This window comes from Neophocaena asiaeorientalis, unplaced genomic scaffold (genome assembly GCF_003031525.2).
Source record: "Neophocaena asiaeorientalis asiaeorientalis breed wild unplaced genomic scaffold, Neophocaena_asiaeorientalis_V1.1 scaffold89, whole genome shotgun sequence".
Taxonomy (NCBI): Eukaryota; Metazoa; Chordata; class Mammalia; order Artiodactyla; family Phocoenidae; genus Neophocaena; species Neophocaena asiaeorientalis.
The window spans coordinates 3,992,020-4,012,714 of NW_020172592.1; the positions used below are offsets into that span (position 1 = coordinate 3,992,020).

The following is a 20,695-nucleotide window of genomic DNA, read 5'->3' on the forward strand; positions in this document are numbered from 1 at the left end:
CATTAGAATTCCAAGTGACCGCACGTTGAAACTGCCCCCTCCCCCAGGCACGCAGGGGTTTGCTGGGGGGGGTGTGTGTGCAAACCCAGCGAAGGTGCCCTGTGGAAATGCCACAGATGGCAGCAAAGTATCACAGCAGGGAAGAGTGAGCAAAGCCTCTCAATGGATTTCTGTTAATGTTATGAATATCTAAAATCAGATTTTATATTTCCAATCAAAAGGTTTATATTTACACTTAAATTTTATAGCAATAACTTTAGACTTATCTCCACCGTCTTATTTTGTGCTTCCTAAGTTCTATATTTTTCTTAGCTGCTTCTTTTCCAAACTTTTCTGACTTCTGTTGGTTTAAGTTTTCTTTATCCCATGTTTATCCCTGTACAGTTCCTATTATTTTAGGAAGACTCTTGATGTTGTAACATAAACACTTTTGGTGTTTCTAACGCAACGTAAAGTCAATACTTTTTCCTTTAGACGTTTTAAGCTCTTCCCGATCTGGAACTGTAGTTCAACTTTATTTTAATCCACAGTATTTTTTTGTTTACAGTCGGCGATTATTTATTTATTTTTTTTGCGGTATGCGGGCCTCTCACTGTTGTGGCCTCTCCCGTTGCGGAGCCCAGGCTCCGGATGCACAGGCTCAGCGGCCATGGCTCACGGGCCCAGCCGCTCCGCAGCAAGTGGGATCTTCCCCTACCGGGGCACGAACCCATGTCCCCTGCATCAGCAGGCGGACTCCCAACCACTGTGCCACCAGGGAAGCCCCAGTCGGCGATTATTTTTGCTTAATAACACGTATAGATTTCTTTGTTCATTGTTGCTTTTATTTTCTTTCCTGTACTTTGATTTCCAAATAAGCTCTCCTACTCCAAATGATTTGGGTTGAACTGGTATTAATATCTCCACCTGACAGAGACTGAGACAGATTTCATGTTTCTCCCAAGACAATCCAAGTATTAATTCTTCTATATAAGTGATTTATAGATAAGTAATCTGTTTACATGACAAATAGAGAAGTAAAACCATTTAAACTTTTGTCATGAGATTCTATCATTTCAAGACAAAAAGACCTTTCAAGACTTATTTTTGCTGTTGACAGACTGTCCCTTGGGAATGTTTTTAGGATGCTTTTGTCCAGGTCATTTGCAAAGATGGCCTGTGGTGAATTTGACGTGTGTTTGAGAAAACGCAGTTATAAAACTCTTGTGGTATGGAATATATATCATTCAGAAAAATGATGTTAAAAGTATACAACATAATTTATTTGACCTGTAGAGGGTTGTCATAGTTCAGCTACTGTACACTTGCAAAAATCATGTCAGATGACTTATTTTAAAAGCTCAGCCACCAAGAGCATATCCAGAGACCATGCCATCAGCCATAGATATGGTTAAGAATTGCCCTGCTGCATTAGAGCCACCAAAGCGATGTTCCCTGAGAGATGTTTGCAAAACTTCTGTATTTCTGTTGTATCTTTCTTTTCTTTCTCGTCTTTTACGCCTTTGGCACAGGGTCCTATTTACTTTTAATCCTAAAATAAAAGTGAGCCCCTTTCCAGTTGGCATAAATTCAGGAAGTAAAGTTCAGGGCACATTGGGGCCATGTGGTCAGCACTGAAAAAGGCAAAGAGGAAAGGAAAGAAACTGGGCTTGAGGTTCTCTGAGCTGCTGAATCAAGCATGACTTGTCAGATTTTCTCTGGAACCTTCAGTTATAGAATGCAAAAATGCCACTCATCGCTGAAACAACCACCAGCGGAAGCATGGATGCTGTGCGCACCTCACCCGGGGCTCCTCTGTCCTGGATCCCCTCTTCATTGCCCTAGAGGAGGAAGCACACGGCAGGCTTCCAGTGTACGTGCTGGGGAGTAGATGGTATTGTGTCTGAATTCTCTTTACTGCCCTCTCACTCGATTAATGGTCTGTCTACCTGTATGTAGAATTCTAGATACGATGATTTTCTCTCTGAACTTCAGTGTTATAACTGCATTGTCTTCTGGCGTTTATCGCGGCTAGTGAGTCTGTTCATCAATACCTGTCATTCCTTCACAACGAAGTTACTGTCTCTGGGAGGTTTTTAAGAATTTTTTTCTCTTGACCCTTAATGTATTAATATTCTGTAATCAATGCTCTGTAATTTTTACTGCTGTATTTAGGTATGGTCTTTTAAAAATGCATCTTACTTGGTACTGTGTGCTGTTACAAATGGGAGGCCACAGGTGTTTCCACCCTGTAAAATCCTTAGCCTTTCTTTCTCCAGTTATTGCCCTTGCCGCTCTCTTCACCTGCCTGAACTCGCATTCTGTTCCATCTGTGTGTCCCCCCGTGTGTTCCGGGTGAGTCTGTCAGTTCTGGCCGATCTTCATTGTATCTTCAGTTGTCTCCCGTTCTCTTGCCTACTGTTTCTTCCCTGAATTTTTAGTTTCATGTTGCTTATTTCGAGGGGAGGGGAAAGTACCTGACCTAGTTTTTTATTTATTTTTTTAACATCTTTATTGGAGTATAATTTCTTTACAATGGTGTGTTAGTTTCTGCTTTACAACAAAATGAATCAGTTATATATATACGTATGTCCCCATATCTCTTCCCTCTTGCGTCTCCCTCCCTCCCACCCTGCCTATCCCACCTCTCCAGGTGGTCACAAAGCACCGAGCTGATCTCCCTGTGCTATGCAGCTGCTTCCCACTAGCTATCTACCTTACGTTTGGTAGTGTATATATGTCCATGCCTCTCTCTGGCTTTGTTCCAGCTTACCCTTCCCCCTCCCCATATCCTCAAGTCCATTCTCTAGTAGGTATGTGTCTTTATTCCTGTCTTACCCCTAGGTTCTCCATGACATTTTGTTTTCTTAAATTCCATATATATGTGTTAGCATACGGTATTTGTCTCTCTCTTACTTACTTCACCCTGTATGACATCTAGCTCTATCCACCTCATTACAAATAGCTCAAGTTCGTTTCTTTTTATGGCTGAGTAATATTCCATTGTATATATGTGCCACATCTTCTTTATCCATTCATCCGATGATGGACACTTAGCTTGTTTCCATCTCCGGGCTATTGTAAATAGAGCTGCAGTGAACATTTTGCTACAATGACTCTTTTTGAATTATGGTTTTCTCAGGGTATATGCCCAGTAATGGGATTGCTGGATCGTATGGTAGTTCTATTTGTAGTTTTTTAAGGAACCTCCATACTGTTCTCCATAGTGGCTGTATCAATTTACATTCCCACCAACAGTGTTTGAGGGTTCCCTTTTCTCCACACCCTCTCCAGAATTTATTGTTTGTATATTTTTTGATGATGGCCATTCTGACTGGTGTGAGATGATATCTCATTGTAGTTTTGATTTACATTTCTCTAATGATTAATGATGTTGAGCATTCTTTCACGTGTTTGTTGGCAATCTGGAGAAATGTCTATTTAGGTCTTCTGCCCATTTTTGGATTGGGTTGTTTTTTTGTTATTAAGCTGCATGAGCTGCTTATAAATTTTGGAGATTAATCCGTTGCCTGACCTAGTTTTGTAATTTTGTTTTTATGACTGCCACCCTTTTTCTTTCTCAAGTTTAAACAAGTGTATTAAGAGTCTTGATTTCAGATTCCTCTTATTTTTATATTTTGGGTTCTCTATACCTTCCTGTTTATTGGATTTGCAAGTGGTTTTTCATGCCATATAATCAGTTGTCTTCATACTCAAATAACAGTTTGGCTGGTTATAAAAGTAATTTAGCCCATTCGTTGTCAGAGGACTTTGTAGGCATCCTTCTATTCTGCTTAAATGCTGCTGTGGAGGTGTCTGAAGCTAACATAATTTTTTCCCCTTTATATAAAGACTTCGTATTTTTTCTTGGCTGTCCAGAGGATTCTCTGTCTCCAGTCCACATTAAGATGTATCTTAGTGTTGATTATTATGTGTCGTATTTTCTTGCAACATATGTCCCTGATTATAATGATTCAAATTTGTAACTTAGGAAAACTCACATTTTCTAGAACTGTATTACTAAACGTGTGCTGTCTCATTCATCATTCGTCCTATTTCTACTCTCTTTAACTCCTTTTTTCCATTTACTTTTGCTTTTTTTTTTTTTTTACTATTCTGCCTTATGCTGCTTACTTTGTGCTTTCATTTCTGTAATTTTCTGAGATATTTCCAACTTAATTTCCTCACTTTTTCTTACCTTATCTGTTTAGTGCTACCTGCTGTGGCCCTCATCCTGGAGAACTGCTTTGCTGCCTTTTTCCCTGGGCTCTTTGCTCTGTGCTCCCTGGGCTCTTTGCTCTGTGCTCCATTTCCCTACTGTTTTTAGCAGTCCTTTGACCTACATTTCATTATCTCCTCATTTTATGAAAGTTCATTTTCCTTAGCTTCTGTGAGCTGGCTTCCTCACAGGTAAATTTTAGATACTTCCTACCTGGCCTAATGGCCCGTGCCCACGGGATGAGAGAACCTGTGTAAAAACAGCAGTTTCTCACACCACAGGCTTTGGATGGATGGAAGATGGTTGGTTCCCTTAATAGCCTTTCCTTTCCCGCTTTCAGGTAATTACTGCACGTGGGAAGGCTAATGTCACGTTTTACTGCCCCTGCCTCTCCTGGCAACCTTCCCCTCGCCATCCTTAGACACACGGGGGGGTGCTCTTTCCCGTGTCCTTGTGTACCTCCGTGTTGGCATCTGTCAGCCCGGATCATACACAGATGACCTGTGTAGAGTCACCACATAACAGTGAGCGGATCTAAATAAAATAGTGGTTGAATAAACGGAGGCAAATTTTTCGGTTACGTTTCCCAGTGTTTCTTGTCCCCAGTGTCAACGGGACATATAATCTAGCCCTTTAAGGGGACAGTGTTCTGCAAATCGTCAGCTAACGATTTCACTGGTTATCAGTTGTGGACCTCTCTACCACCACTCTTCACCCCGTGGACTCTAATCTTACTGAAAAACTTTATTACCAAAAAGCAAGTCTGTTTCTTCTTACCTTCTACTCACCAGGTTTAATGACCTCCTCTTGCGATGTCGGGAACTAGATACCTGGACACAAGATCTCGCCCTTCCGGCTGTGGTGTGGCTTTCTGGCTTCTTCAACCCTCGGTCCTTCTTAACTGGTAAGGGCTGGGGCAGGGCGGCCCCTGATGCTGACAGAGTCACACCCCCTAGCAGAACCCCAGCCACTCCCCCTGCCCTGGCCACTACAGAGGAAACAAAACGCCCGGCAGGACAGGAGCAGCTAAGAGGTGGGATGGGGTTCACCCCAGTAAACGTTTCCCGTCACGGGCTGCCCGGTCTCTCACATCAGTTCCACTCTGGCACGGCAGAGCATAAGCCAAATGGGTATAGCCGTTCCAGTAAAGCTCCGTCCACCAAAGCAGGGAGGTGGTCCTGCAGGCCTTCGTTTCCCACCCCTGCTCTAGTGCAGCCACGTGGAATGCCCAAGCACACCCCGTGGGACCAAAGCACGCCTCACTCAGGGAGATGCTCAGCTTATACGGGTGGCTCCCGGGACCCTTCTGTCTGTGGCTTTACCCTACTCCATTCCCGTCCGTCCTCCTCCCAAAGCAATCATGCAGACCACGGCTCGAAGAAACGAGTGGCCACTGGATAAAATGTGCTTGACTGTTGAGGTTACCAAAAAAACGAAGGAGGATTACGGGCACCCCCCCAGGGAAGGCGCATACCTCCACGGGCTCCTCATGGAAGGTGAGACGTCCCAAAGAGTGAACCTTTCTCACTCAGCTTCACGTTGGTGTTTGTCCTTTGTTTATTCCATTGCTCAGCACTCACTCACACTGGTGGTTATTTACCTCGTTTCCGGCTTTCGAACAATTTAAATGCTAAGATAGGATGTGTGTCCAACGTGAGCCAAATTTTAAGGCCGTGGCTATCACTTAAAGACCTATACACTGAATTTACTTTGCTTTTGAATCAGTGCAAAAATCTTTCTTCTCCTTTTTAGAAAACTGTTTAACTTCACCCTTGTGGTAAAAATACCAGATCTCTCTAAGCCTGTAAGATGCCAATGCATATCGTGAATCTCTGGGCGAAGGGGAAGAATATGCCGTATCTTCCAAGTTTATTCACCCATGCTCTTATCTTGTAGAACACTTCCTCTTACCTTAAAGGGCACTTGGAGAAATGCTTTCCAAGTCTCTGCCAAGATGCTCCTTTTTCACTTTCAACATCTGAACACGTGTGGCACGTGCTTTAAAGGCGGGGTAGGTGGTATAAACAACAAGTGACCTGAACTTAGGACGAAGAAAAGAAGGTGCAGTGGGGAGGGAATGTGGTGAGTTGGACACGTCTTATACTGACCATAAGCGTATGCAGATGCACTTCTCTAAAGGAAGTGCGTCTGTGATTCTGTCTCACGGAATCTGTTTTCACGTAAGTAAGGTTTACACCTTTTAAATTCAGATCATTTAGTTTACTGTTCACAGGAGAGAGTTCAGGCATTAGCACAGGAGCGAGGAGAGTGCTTACAGTGTATGCGTGGCCCCTGGGCAGCAAGTACCCTCACCTCCTTCCCACCTCAGTCATGGGCCAGCTCGCTAAGGAAGCCACTGACGAGGAGTGAAGTGACAAAACCGGAACGTTTATTGCCTACAACGAACAGAGGCTCAGTACCAACATACAGCACGGTCGTAACCCTTGGGTTTATGCTGTAGGTGCCAGATGGGACAGCCAGTCAGGAGCCATCGTGGACGCCTACCTCAAGGAGTTAAGGTCTGCAATGCCAGTCATCTTTGCAAAAGCCATACCCGCGGACAGACAGGAAACCAAACACACCTACGAGTGCCCTGTGTACAAAACCAAAACAAGGGGCCCCAACCGCGTCTGGACCTTCAGGTTGAAGAGCAAAGAGAAGGTGGCCAAATGGGTCCTGGCAGGCGTGGCCCTCCTGCTGGAGGCGTAACAACAGCCCTTGCAGAGGGGCTTCTGTTCCTCCCGCTGGAGCACCGCAGAGATGTCCTTGTTCCTGCACGGTTGTTTATCCTACTGAGAGGCATAAAACAGAGTCCAGCTTATGTACCTTTCAAGTAACTAACTTAAAATGTGCATTCGTTGTTTTTAAACAAACACCATCTCTGAAAAGTAGAGACGGGGGACAAGAAGAAGCAAATGTAGAAAAAGATGGGACCCCTACTAAAAATCTGTTCATTTTTAGCTCTCCCCAGCCTTCCTGCAACACAGAAAAGAGTACAGTATAGATCACATTTTCATCAACGTTCCACTGAACCTCCAAAACAATATGGTTGGAAGTCTCCTCCCGGTCCATACACGCGGGAGCCTAGTTCTTGTAGATAAACAAAAAGTATTAACCTTTATATTCTTTTAAAAGATAGAAGCCACTGGCCCCAGGCAGCCACTCCTGCTGGCCAGCAGCGCTCCAGTGTCCGGAATGTGACTGACAGTCCACTTTTCGTTCAAGTGTTAACAAAAATAAGCTCTTCGGGGAAATTGCACCTTGTAATTTAGGGGAACCTTTTCAATATAAATTTCCAATGACCCAGAGCAGCTTAAACTATGGTCACTTGTGATAAGGTAAACTTAAAGGGGACGTAACCCGTCACAAGCTGGCCTCCAGGGACTGGTTTGGGAGGTGAAAGATCAAGGCAACAAAGGCAAGAGCTGCTTACACAATGTTTTCTCTGGGGTAACTCTACCCACCCCCCATCTAAACTATGTTTCTTAAATCAGATGCTTTTAACAATTCAATCTATAAACAGGCCTGCGTATACATGTAGGTCGATTCCTCTCTCGTCTTCCTGAGAAATCTTTTGAAGTATATAAACAAACAATCTTTAAAAAAAATAGTATTTAGCTCTACAAAGAATTTCTGTATACAAACACAACCATAAGAAATCTTAGGCACAAATGGCATGTCTTGTCGGAGTCCTCCATGGTGAGCTGGCTGGTTCTTCTCTTAGTTGTCTTTTACCAGCTGCTTTTGTAAGCTGAGAAAAAATGGGAAGCATTAGTGGGACGGAGGCACGAGCACAGCGGCATCCTAGGTTAGAGGCTCAACCGTCCCCCGGAGTACCGAGCCCGAACCGGCTCTCCTGTCACCAGCTCAGGCCCGACTCAGGCACACACAGCGGTGCGGGCCGGCCCCCAGGGCCACCCGCCTGACTCCTGCGTCCCTACAAGCAGCCCCCTCGAGGGTCCAAGCGCACGTGGCCCAAGCCTCCCCTCTCCTTAGGGCTGCCTTGGGCCTTCACAGCTTTCCCTCAGCCTGCCTTGTAGACTCTTTACTGTTGGAGGGACTCTTTACTGTTGGAGGCAATCGGGGGAAATTCTAGCAAAGGAGGGAACTTCCCGATAGGGAAAATACCAGTCCCAAGCTTGCCCAATGCAAACAGACACAGGACGACTGGCACTCGACGTGGTTTCTAAGAAGCAACTGAAACAAGGCAACCCCCGTACCTGCCTAGAGGGTCTCTCCGGCTGCACCCGGGAATTACCACCTCTGTTTTTGATTTGTGAGGCTTACCTCTCCAGATATTCCTTAACGTTATTATAACCGTAAAACTTGGCCAGATGAATGAGGATGCCTGTGGCACAGCGACCATCACGCTTCCGACAGTAACTGCAATTGCAGACGCCCCGGCAGGGAGGACACACCCAACCCTAGGGAAGCAATGGCAGCAGAAACGCCCCCGTTATCAACAGGCTCTCCCCGCAAGATGAGCTTCTGACTGAGCCTGGATCACTCGGCCTCTCCACCAATCTTTAATCACCTGAGACTCTTCAGAGAATCCTTCACCCTGTGACAGGTACTAATGTCTCCTTCCCCTCGCATGTTTCAAAAGGGTCCAGAAAGGTTGATCACCCCAGATCACGCATGCAGAAACACTGAAACGTGTTGGTTTTAAACAGGACTAGGTGCATTGTTAGTAGACGTATGTTCAAAAAGTTTTGGAGAATTTCAGGTATCAGACAGAGCAAGTGCAGGGCCCCTTACAACTTCACAGGTCACACGCCCAGGAGGTCGGCCCTGCTTCTGAGAGCATAGGGTTTCTCAAATCACTCAACCTGAGCAGTACTTTACATTCACCTGCAAACTAGGGACAGTCTATTTACCCCCATGACTGCTGCATCAGAGGTCTTGCAGCAGTTAAGAGCACAGACTCTGGAGCCAGACTGCCCAGGTTCAAGGGCATACACACCATCATACCATGTATTATCTCATTTTACAGAGAGAACCAAGGTGTTGGGAGGCTAAAGGAATAACAACTGAAATAAACTGCACTAACAGACGTGAAGTCTCAGAGCAGTGCAGGTGCGCACAGAAAGCACCCTACACCGCGGTATACCCACCCCCTGGGCCTGACCCCGGCAAATCCAAGGTAAAGGACGCTGCTGGAGGAAAGGGACACAGGCTCGCCTGTACAAACCCTAACTCTAAGAAAGCTTGCCTCTGACCCTGGAAAGTGAAACGCACTGTCTTCTCCGGTCCTATCTAGGGCAGGAAACTCTACTTTTCATTGCTGCCAGTCTCAAGAGGCAGAATGAAAAGGAGGGTGGCGAGGGGGGTCTACAAAACCCAGAGCTCTGCAGCTGCAGGGTACCTGATAGAGGGCCCAGGAGCCCCGTCCTCAGCTTGCTCCCCTCACCAATACAACTCAGGCCGAGGCGAGCACTGTGCCTACCGGGTCCAGCAGCGCCGATCGCACGTCCTCCCCATAGCGATTCCGCAGGCAAGGCCCACAAAACTGTCCTCGCACCCCGCCGCAGCTCTGGTTCCGACACACCGTCTTGGTGTCAATGGTCTTCTGTCGACACTGGTGGCAAGTGTTACCCTGAGGCGGAAGGCGGTGGGTGGTGAACATGGGATTTGGAGGGGGAGGCCCACGAGGCCACACGGATATCCTAAGTGCACAAAGCAGCCCTGCCTCTCCCCCAGAATCGAGCAGTGCTGTTTCTCTGGTACAAACACGGGCACTCTCTGGCAGCCTGTAAGCACTTTTAGTTCTGGGGCCAGAGAAGCCTCTTAGGGCAGGCGAGACTGAGCAGGGAGCCTGGAAGAAATGAAATGATCAGCTGGACAGAAATGATGGGAGAGACCGGAGCCCACAGGGGAGACAGGTGACTGAGTGATGATAAGCCCTGGGCAGCACCACACGGCTCCAACCCAGTTCCTAGCAATCCGGTTATGTTCAGGATAAAATCTCCTGGTTTTAAAACGTTGGCAATTAAACTGAAAACCTTTAAACGGTATTTAAGCCACTGTCCCATTATCTAAAAAGGATGCAAAACAACACAAAGCCATCCTCTACATTACCATTTAGAAAAAATTGAACACATTTCCTATCTAACAAAGATATTCGATCAAACTTTAGTTTCTGTTGGTTATATAAAATATATATTATACATACGTTTTCAATATGTGTTAATACTATATTGGAAATATATTTCTTTTGGTTATAAAAGCGTATTATATTTTTCAACGTTTAAAACATAAAAACTATTTAAAATATAACAGTTACAACTGTGCTTTTCCAGACTACACCCCTGCCTCCCCCCACAGATAATATGCATCCCCCAGAGAGACCTGTCTCCCCTTTCCCAGTTATAGCTGCTCCAACTCGGAGCCCACCTCTGCGCCCTGGGGAGACGGCACAAATGCGTAAGCCCAGATACAGTTTAAAACAAGGCAGGATTTCAAATACCAGTGCCTGGGACTCCCAGCATAGGTCACGATCACGTGAATTATTCATCAGATATACTTTACCAGAACTTTATCATAGATTTTATCTCGAACAGTTATGGCCACATTCTCCAGGTCCTCTTCAGTGATGTCCTCCACTGGCCGGAAAGAAGATACACGGCGACGTCGTCGATATCCCTGGCATCTCCCCTGCGGAACGAGCCAAAGCAGAACTGGGCATTAGATGGTTTGGGCGGTTAAAAAAAAAAATTGTAGAAGTTTTAAGTTCCTCAGAGCTCTAGGACCATGAATGTGAACTATGTCCCTCTTCTATTTCCCTGAAATCATTCATACATTTTATTAGTCATTTGCTGAGCTCCTATCCTTAGTGCCAAGCCTCCCTGATAGCAAGGTGACACAGAACGATAAATCAGAAGCTCAGGGTTTCCCTGACCAGTGAACGGTCACCTGCGGCAAGCTCTGTGAGGCCGGGGAAGTGAACCACACTGAATAGCCAAAGCCACAAATAGGAAGGGTCCAGAGTGTCTTGCTCTAGACTGAAAGCACTCCAAACTCCCCATTCCTAAACAGAAAGACCAGAGACATCACTGTACTTGCCCACAAGCAAAACCACGAAGCCACCTGCTGCCGTTATCAGCCCTTTACGGCCTCCACTGGAGATGAAGCTGGGGTCCTAACCATTGCTCGGTTTAGAGGAAGGACCCGCTTCATGGCCTACAGCTTAGATCAAGCGCAAGCTCAGGCCCGGGGTTCTTTTCCGAGTGCGGTCCCAGGAGTACCCACAGCATCTGGGAACTTGGCTGAAATGCAACTTCTCAGCTGCTGCAGACCTACTGAGTCAGAACCTCAGCGCTCTCACCGAGCCCCAGAGGGCTGTGATGTACGCTCACGTGCGAGGACCGCTGGCTTAGACAAAGAAGCATTGGTTCATTATAGTCAGAAAATACCCCGCTTGTTGTCTTCCTTCTTCTGAAACTGTAAAACTCTTCTGCGAACTTGGCGGCCGACACGGTGAAGTTCTCCAGGGCGAACTTCTCGGGAGGCCGTGCGCTCCGGGCCGGGTTGGTGCGCCGTGTGATCTGTCCCTCTGAGAAGGCCCGCCTCACTGCTTTCTTCTTCTGCAGGTGAGACCACAGACACACACAGCTGGCTGCTTTCTGGAATGAAAGCCATCTAGCAACCGACTGTGTGCATGAGTACTGGAATCAATACATATAAGGAGTTCCACTTACAGAAGCTGAGTTCGGGGTTCGGAGCGGGAAGAAGTCTGGCATTGAGTTCAATTCCGCCAATAATTGAGCAAGCTGAAGTTCAGAAGAAAGAAAGGATCGTGCATAAATATTGCCACGTCTACTTCATCTAACACGTTATCACAAGTCTTCCAGTTTGCAGCCATGAGAAACTTGTAGTTTACATAAGATCTCAGCAGTTGTTATTTTTTTAACCTCACATGTAAAGATTTTTATCTACGCAGGTGAGATGCTGATAGCATGAGAGGAATAAAATCTATGCCCGTTCCTTAGGTAGAAGAAGACACGATGAAAACTGTCCTGGAAGGTCCAAGGCCTGGAGCACGCGGTTAGAATCGTGACTGGGCTACCAACTCTCAGTGTGACCCTGGAACCTATCATTTTGCCCACCTGAATCAAGTTTCATCATGTTCACAACAGAAAAGGCCCAACTAGATCATTCCGCCAGTTATTCAGAGCTCCGAAACCCCGACTCTTTAAGTTGGTTAATTTCTTATCAATAAAAATAATTTCTGAAAATATTCCCAAATAAACACCTAAGAACACCGAATAACAGGCATTAACGTGCCAATCATACAATTTAATTAGGATTTCTTTTAGTTTTAGACTTACACAGAGGTATGGGTGTCACCCCTAAATCCTAAATCATGAACATAGTTCTTATTTTTTATTTTTTTTTTGCAGTATGCGGGCCTCTCACTGTTGTGGCCTCTCCCGTTACGGAGCACAGGCTCCGGACACGCAGGCCCAGCGGCCATGGCTCACGGGCCCAGCCGCTCTGCGGCACGTGGGATCTTCCCGGACCGGGGCACGAACCCGTGTCCCCTGCATCGGCAGGCGGACTCTCAACCACTGCACCACCAGGGAAGCCCTCATAGTTCTTACTTTAAAGATGCAGAGAGATACGACGCTAAAAATTTCTCTTAACTGAGCACAAATATGTCTCTGGATAAATTATACCCCAAAGTAGGCTTTATATTTTCTTAAGCAACTTAATAGACATATAATAAGACTGCATATACAGTATCATTAAATTATGCTTTTTAAAAAGAAAATATTAAAGAAAAAAATATACCAAAATACTAAAAGTGATGATGATTGGTATGATTTTTTTTAATTCTGTGTGTATAAAATTATGAAGGAAACCACAGTTACTGACCACATACAGAAAAACCAAATACACAAAGATTTCACCTTGTTCCATTAATTATTCTGGTGAAAACATTTTAAAGTGATTCAAAACTGCTCAGTTCCTTTTAATACCTAGACCCCTTTCATTCCTTTAGCTGATATCTTGACACTACGGCATCTAGGTTGAAAGCTGCCTGCCTGACCTGCACAAAGCAACTTCTAAGTGGGCTTCATGACACCCATGTTTACACACTGCTTCTTTCTGCTGGGAACAGGGCCTCTCATCTCTGTAAAATACCACTGCATATTTGCAACATAACTTGATCAACAGTAAATGGCGTTTAGTCCATGGCACTGTGGAGGGGGCTAAAAATGGTCCTGGGAGTCTCTGTTCCCAAACCAGAGCTAATCAGGTGATAACCGCTTGGGGTCCAAGAAAAGAGAAAGAACCCACAATGCCCAGAGCACACTTCCTGAACGAAGCCAAAGCAGCAGCGGCTGTGGGGACGCAGCCCTGGGAGCCCCAGCAGTGGCTGTCTTGGGCCGCGCGGCCTTACCATGGCTTTGTTCTCCTCGATGTTCATGGTCCTTTTCAGCAGGGCATCTGAGCTCTCCTGGCCCTCGTCCCTGGAGTCGTCCTCAGACTCAGAGGCAGAATCTTCCCTTTCCTTCCTCTGTCTGCAGCTTGTCTTTCTTCCAAGAATTCCACCCTTACTGTCCTGTATGTGCGAGCCAGAAAACAACGGCTCAGGAGAACTGTTCTTACCAGCATTTTTTGCCGGTTTCTTGGTGGGGAACTGAAAGGCTACTCGAAGACCAATACTGCTTCTTCTCGGCCTGCTGCTTCTAGGTGGAGCCTCCTCTTCTTCATCTTCCTCTTCCTCACTCATGAAAGATGCTTTACCATCATCACTGAGCTCTGACTCCACGAGCTAATGAAATGAGAGAAAGAACAAAGACAGTGCCTATAAACAAACCTTCAGAAAGACACACACTTAAAACCACTCTGACAGTATTTTAGGAGAACAGTGAATAGTCGAAAGCTCTCCCTTCCTATTGGTAGTTCCCTCTGAACTCTTCAGTTAAATGCGCAAGTACTTTGTAGATGAACAAAATCAAAGAGCGGGCTGCTCCGCGCTCTGGCCCAGCCACACCCACCAGCAGACTGTGTTCTGTTCAGAGCATCAGGCTGGAAGCCAGACGCTGACGAGGTGGGCTCCTCCCCAGTGGACCAGCCAAGCTGGCACACCTGGGAGCCCAGGAATATGGGAATAAAGAAAAGGGTGTGCATGACATCAGAGGTATCCTCAGGTAAAAACGGAGTGCTGAGTGAAAAGTAAAGTACCATTCTGCCCTAACTAGCTGGAACACAACGCACGAGGAAGAGCGACAGGAGAGCGGACTTCATTTTCGTGCCGTGACCAAGGAGCAGGCAGATGACTTGCCGTCGGGGTCAGTGGCGGAACCTCATCCCCAGGATACACTGGGTCCTCACTCAAGGGAAGCCTCCTCCCCTTTCTGTAACCCGCAGCGCCATGGGGTGCAATCAGGCAGACAGCTCTGCAGGTGGCTGCAGGCACCTGTTCAGTCAGCTCAAGCAATTCTCAGCCTCAATTTTCAGTCTCCACTCGGCATAGGTCTCCAGCATTAAAAGATAACTTGGTTTCACACGTGAGAACACAGTAAGAATGGCAGGCAACAGCAAGGGGACATCTCAGATGCAAAGAGGACTCTTAGCAACAGTAGAGATGGGTTTAAATACTGGGATCAAGGTCATCGCCTGGCCTCTTTCCTTGACCACAGGCTGGACAGTGTAGCCTGGGCACCTCTGTCAGGGACTCAGGTTGTGAGGAGAGCTGAGAACAGCACCAGAAGCCGCCTGGGATTCAGTTAATGACTCTGCTTCTTCCTCAGTGACCACCCCCCCCAAATTCCAGCTGGACTCAAGTTAAAAATAAAGCGGTGGGAGGGAAAAAAAAAAAAGCAGACAGGGCTTCCCTGGTGGCTCAGTGGTTGAGAGTCCGCCTGCCGATGTAGGGGACACGGGTTCATGCCCCGGTCCGGGAAGATCCCACATGCCCACATGCCACAGAGAGGCTGGGCCCGTGAGCCGTGGCCGCTGAGCCTGCGCGTCTGGAGCCTGTGCTCCGCAACGGGAGAGGCCATAGCAGTGAGAGGCCCGCGGACCGCACAAAAAAAAAAAAAAAAAAAAAAAAAAAAAGGCAGACAACTTCCAAACCTTGGTGTATGTATCAATGCACAAAAAGCCAGGCAGAGAAATAAGACTGTACTGTACGGAGTTACCTATTTGTTTTAATATCCTGAACTCTCCACGTTAGTAGCTTTGGAATTCCAAATAGTGGGCTGCAGAGGAATCTGTTAGACGACACTGTTGGAGAACTTCAGGGGAATTATCTCCCCTGACTGGCTTTCTTCATTTATCATAATCGCCGTCTAGCCCCCATCTCTTTACCAAGGCCGTGGAGTAGCGTACTACAAAGGACTGAAGTACGGAAGGAGTCACCAGTGGAGACTCCGACCTGAGAGCCAGCATCACGGCTGCGGCAGTTTCACGTCTGGCTACAAGACCACTGGACACCAACGGAGCGTCATACCCTATTGCCAGAAAGGTGGTCTCACCACTACTCACTAGGGTGGGCGGGAGTTGGGTGAGGAGGCAACAAGGCTTGCTTTCTCACTGAATTTCAAAATAAATGTACAGGTGGACCTGCCCTGAGCTATGAGTTATATCAGAGTCAATGTAACAGGTCACGATTCATTCCCTAAATGTACAGATTTGGAAGAAAACCAAAAAAAAGGTGCTGGGGGTAATTCACTTTTGCATGCTGGAAACAAATTCTTTGAATATCCCAACATTACTTAGCTAAAGAAGAGAAGATAAACAAGTCACTAAGAGTCGATGATACCCATCAGGGTTTGGAAGGATCTCTAGAAACCAGAGCCTTGCTGGCCAGAACACATGAACTGCCATGCAAATAACTTCTGTAAAGAAAGCCAAGGGGCGGGGGGCTGAGGCCGATAGGTTGGCACAGGTCTGTGTTGCTATTCACAGAAATCAATCACCATCAAGCAAGGCAGCCTACCATTAAGGCTTCCAGGCCTTAAGTCCCCCCAGGAAAAGGTGAAGGACAAAGCAACGCTACTGGTTACAGATTCTTTAAACACCCACACAGGTTCCACGCCAGGAGTGCTTCTCTGGGAGCTTCTGAACGTAATGAGGCTTAACCGCTCTATCCCTTATCTTTATACCAAAGAAGGAAGTGGTGTATTGATTTTATGAGATAAATGTATGCTACTTTTCAGTTAGTAAAAAACATTTTTATGCCTAAAAAAAATCCAAAGGCTGTTCTTCAAAGTTACCCTGAGATTCAAATACTGGTCGGCAGTCAACTGGCCTACTAAACACATATACTAAAAAGAGATCAACCAACAAGTCTCTTGATGGCAAAGGGGCAGACTTCCCTTAGGAATCAGACAAGCCCAGGTCACCTTTATCATTAAAAAGCATGTCGTGATCCAAATCAAGAATGCACAGACAAAACACTAAGTTCGTACCACAGCTAAATTTTTGCCAAATCAACTCCAAACCTAAGAACATGACTTGGCGCACAACAGAAAATGACTTTCAGGAACTTGTTACTCTCAGACCCTCCTCTTTTCAGATAAAAGAGGTTCAAAAAAGTCTGAAATAAATTCTCTGATAAGGATAATAAGGGACGCCTAGGACACATCCCCCCAGACTCCAAAGGCACCCAGGAAAGACAACTGGATTTCCTCTAAGAGCGTAATGGACTGGTGGGCCAGGAATTCGCCTTAGAATAGCCAAGTTTACATTTAGCTAAGTGGCTTAGAAGATGGACACGTAAGAAAAAGTAAAATCTTCATATTTTGTTAACTGGCTTATAAGATGAACATGTAAGAAAAAGTAAAACCTTTTCATGTGTAAAGTGACTTCTTACAAGTAACCATACAATTCGGAACCAGGACTAAAAATATTACAACCAGCCTCCCTCACGCTGATAAGTATTACCGTTACTTCTGCGTTACTGTTAACATCCAGATCACTCTGCGTAAATCCTTCAAATTCTTCCGTCTCTGAGTCACTGTCCTCTCTAAAAATTCTCCTTAGCTCTTCTGTGAAGGTTGCGGACTGGAAACGCACATCCTGCTAAATTAAAAACACATATGTCATGAAGAAAGAAAGAAGAACAGAGGCTGGCAGGAGCTGGGGACAAGGGCGGTTGCTGTTTAATGGGGACAGAGTTTCTGTGTGAGACGATGAAAACATTTTGGAAACAGATAATGGTGAAGGCCTCGAGACGCTGTGAATAACGCCTCTCAGTGTCTTGCAGGCAGCGCACTGGGACTTACCGCACTTAAAAATGGTTAAAATGGTAAATTTTATGTAGATTTTACCACAATAAAAACACACGTATATATACATATTTTCCATAGTTTGCAGAAAGTTAGACCCACAAATTGAACAATTTCAAAAAACCAGAATGGCCGCAGCCTCCATCAGCTGGTGTGCCCGGTAGGGGCTGATGGAATTCAGTTTCTCCCGCCGGGGCGGGCCATCAGGAGCATCTGCGTTCACACACAACAGAAAACACATGGAGGAGAAGACCTGGCCCTGGCTCCTCCACGCACGCTTGGCTTTCCTTTCCAACAGCCATCCCAAGCCGGCTCCTCCCAGGGGAGATGCCTGGTTCACAGACAGCATGCCTCCGGGCAGGACAAGCCTGGAGGCTTCCACACCCCGCCCCGTCCCCCGCTGAGGAGAACGCAGTTGCTCCGTCACCGCTAGGGAGTCCCTCTCCCACAGGAGGTGAGAAGCAGCCACCGCCGGCAGGTAGCAAGGGAGCCCGAGGAAAGATGTTACACGGCTGACTCAGAAAGGACATGTTCCAGTAATGACTTTTTCTTTCTTTTGAACTCATAAAAATAAATGGCATGCTTGAAAGAGAGGAGGGGAAAAGCAAGAATGGCAGTACAGAACAGAGACCCACAAACCAGCCTCCTCCAAGCTGGCAGCCAGGCCTGGAGTCCATGTCCCCTGCTGCCTCTGACGTCTCCCCTCCTACCCCTGATGCAGGGGTATGACCCCTCATGACAGCACATGCGGCTGGAGAAACTTTATCTCCCTGCCTGCCTTTTCCCTGACTTTAATTACACACTTCTTCGACCTCGGATCATCAGTCTCTGGAGAAAAACAGACATAACAGATGAATGGAAAAACTTCCCAGGGGAAAAAGAAAGAAATGCCTATATCTGCCATTTTTTTTAAGCTTAAAAATGTCTCCTGTGAATTATTATGGGTAATTGGAGTGACTGTGCTCAGATGTAAATTACTTCATCCCTTTGTTGATAGCTGTGGTGCAGCTGCTTAAAAAAAAAAAAAAAAAATTCACACACAAAAGGGAAGTTTCTTTAAAGTGAAATTGAAATTGTGCTTCAGGGAGACCAGCGCCGGCACTGCTGCACACACTACGTACAAGTTCACGCGGCTCCTCTCGGCGGGTTAAAATGGATCCGGAGTGTGTGGGGTCCAGGTGGGGAAGCAGCAGGCCAGGGTCTGTCATGAAGAATGGTGCGCGGTTGGCTCCCAAGGAAACCCACCGCCTCCGAGGGCAGGAAACATCTGGCTCAAGAGCCCTGGGCCAGCCCCTGCAGGCTGCTGCAGGGCAGTGGGGCCCATGTGCACACTTCATCATCGACCCAAAGTCCCCGGCTGGAGCCCGAACAGGTCATGCCTTGGAACAGCAGGTTCCAACCTGCCAGTCCTCTGGCTCTTTCTGTGCTTTGAGCTGGTGTCACAGGCAGCCGTCAGCCTGGGAGAGATCAGTATCTTTGGTGGCCAGTTCTGATAGAGAAAACAAGTCAGCTGCAGCCCTAGACCATGGCCCATGCTTTTATTCTCCTGATTTCACAGGGTGTAAAAACCATCTTTAATGGGGGTCTGTAACAAAGCGAACATCCACTCCACAGTCTCCTGTGTCCCTGATTACAAGCCTCACACAGCTCTTTGTTCTCCGAAATCTGGCCGTTACCCTTTAAAATCACTACTAGACAGTATGGTGTGGGCTTTGGTGACCTGCATCTACCGTGATCAAGAACATAAGCAGGGCTTCCCTGGTGGTGCAGTGTTTGAGGGTCCGCCTGCCGATGCAGGGGACACGGGTTCGTGCCCCGGTCCGGGAAGATCCCACATGCCGTGGAGCGGCTAGGCCCATGAGCCATGGCCGCTGAGCCTGCGCGTCCAGAGCCTGTGCTCCACAACGGGAGAGGCCACAGCAGTGAGAGGCCCGCGTGCCGCAAAAAAAAAAAAAAAAAAAAAATAAGCAAAAAACAGATCAGAAGAGAAGCTAACAGAATGGTGACTTTTTTTTTTTTTTTTTTGAAGCTCATGGGATGTGAAGAAACAGACTGGAAGTCATGGTGGCTGAACCAGTCAGACAAGTATCCCACCTCAGTTCCACCCCATGGGTGCTCCTTCGCCCATGGGCACTGGATGTATGAAACAAGAGGAAAGGGACAACCCAAGGAAGCAGCCCAAGCCGGGGAAGCTGGAAAGCACCGTTCAAGTATGAGGCCCCTTCCATCAAGGAGCTTGTCATTTAGTAAGGGAGCTGGACAAGTCCACAGGTCACCATGGCGAGGATCAGTGTTGTAAGGGAGACACACGCAACATGGCGCACAGAAAGAAAGAAAATCCAGTAAGACTTCGTGGAAGCAGAATCATTTGACCTGCATCTAAACTGGGCTAGAGGCTAGAAAGATGCTGAGAGCGCACAGAGGCAGGATGAAGAGCCTGGACCAGTGTGCACAGGGGGCAGAACAGTGCATGCGGGGGGCATGGATGCAGTTTCTGGTCTCCTGCTGCAAAGCCCGCAGGAGAGAGCCGTGCAAGGCACGAGGCTGAGAAGTGGGGCTCCTAGATTAGGAACATCCCAGCTCGGCCACTTCTCAGATGTGAGGCCTCAGACCAAGTCACTTCACCTCCCCACACTTCAGTTTCATCCCCCGTGAAACAGGAATAATAACAGTGCCTGCGCCTTCCCAGGGAGAGAGTGAATTCAGGGTACTCTGCATGAAAAGCATGTTGTCACGGGCCACGGAATGCATGCCGGGGTCAGACTCGGGAGCAGGGCTGCACTGGGGGCAGGTGTGAGGGCACAGGAGAAGGGGCAGTCGTCACAGCAGCAAGGGCGGCCGCTCTGTTCCTTAAGGCCTGCTGCCCGCCAGGCTCATGCTGGCGCCGCTCGGAGGGCCACTCATGCTGGACCCAGCAGGCTGCCCCTCACTGCCTGACCACATTCGAACGGAGGGACTGGTGATTTCTGAACAGGGGAGGATGGTGACCAGAGCTCAGTCCCACACCTGCGGTAAGGACTATGGGAACCACGGGAGCTGAGGAGGCAAGAGACGGGAAGGGATGGAGGTGAGGAACATGGCAGAAGATTCATGAGCTCCTGCAAGGGACTTGAGGAGATGGGTGAGGAAAGAGGAGGCATCAAGAGCTCCAAAGTTGGAGACAAGAATGGGGAAGACAGACAACCAGGGAGGGAAAATGGTGAGTTTCAGATCTCCCTTGAGCAATGACGATGGATCCAAGTGTCTGTCAGAAGTA

General features: G+C 47.1%; 2 protein-coding genes across 4 annotated transcripts in view; one reads left to right on the top strand and one right to left on the bottom strand.

The window, feature by feature from the left end:
• DNAH11 (dynein axonemal heavy chain 11) overlaps nt 1-6,939 on the top strand; it is a 307,654-nt gene extending 300,715 nt beyond the window's left edge. The window contains 3 exon segments of the mRNA XM_024738428.1: nt 4,990-5,102; nt 5,554-5,694; nt 6,660-6,939. Coding sequence (XP_024594196.1) covers nt 4,990-5,102; nt 5,554-5,694; nt 6,660-6,907 — 502 coding nt within the window. The 3' untranslated portion in view covers nt 6,908-6,939.
• CDCA7L (cell division cycle associated 7 like) overlaps nt 6,927-20,695 on the bottom strand; it is a 55,444-nt gene continuing 41,675 nt past the window's right edge. For 2 of the 3 annotated variants that reach the window (XM_024738429.1, XM_024738431.1), the window contains exons 3-10: nt 17,096-17,233; nt 13,602-13,976; nt 11,896-11,967; nt 11,611-11,781; nt 10,727-10,852; nt 9,645-9,794; nt 8,486-8,622; nt 6,927-7,949 (exon numbers count right to left, since the gene is read on the bottom strand). In XM_024738429.1, coding sequence (XP_024594197.1) covers nt 7,919-7,949; nt 8,486-8,622; nt 9,645-9,794; nt 10,727-10,852; nt 11,611-11,781; nt 11,896-11,967; nt 13,602-13,976; nt 17,096-17,233 — 1,200 coding nt within the window. In that variant the 3' untranslated portion in view covers nt 6,927-7,918. The remainder of the gene's footprint in view (nt 7,950-8,485; nt 8,623-9,644; nt 9,795-10,726; nt 10,853-11,610; nt 11,782-11,895; nt 11,968-13,601; nt 13,977-17,095; nt 17,234-20,695) is intronic. The other variant, XM_024738430.1, reaches the window with a different exon arrangement.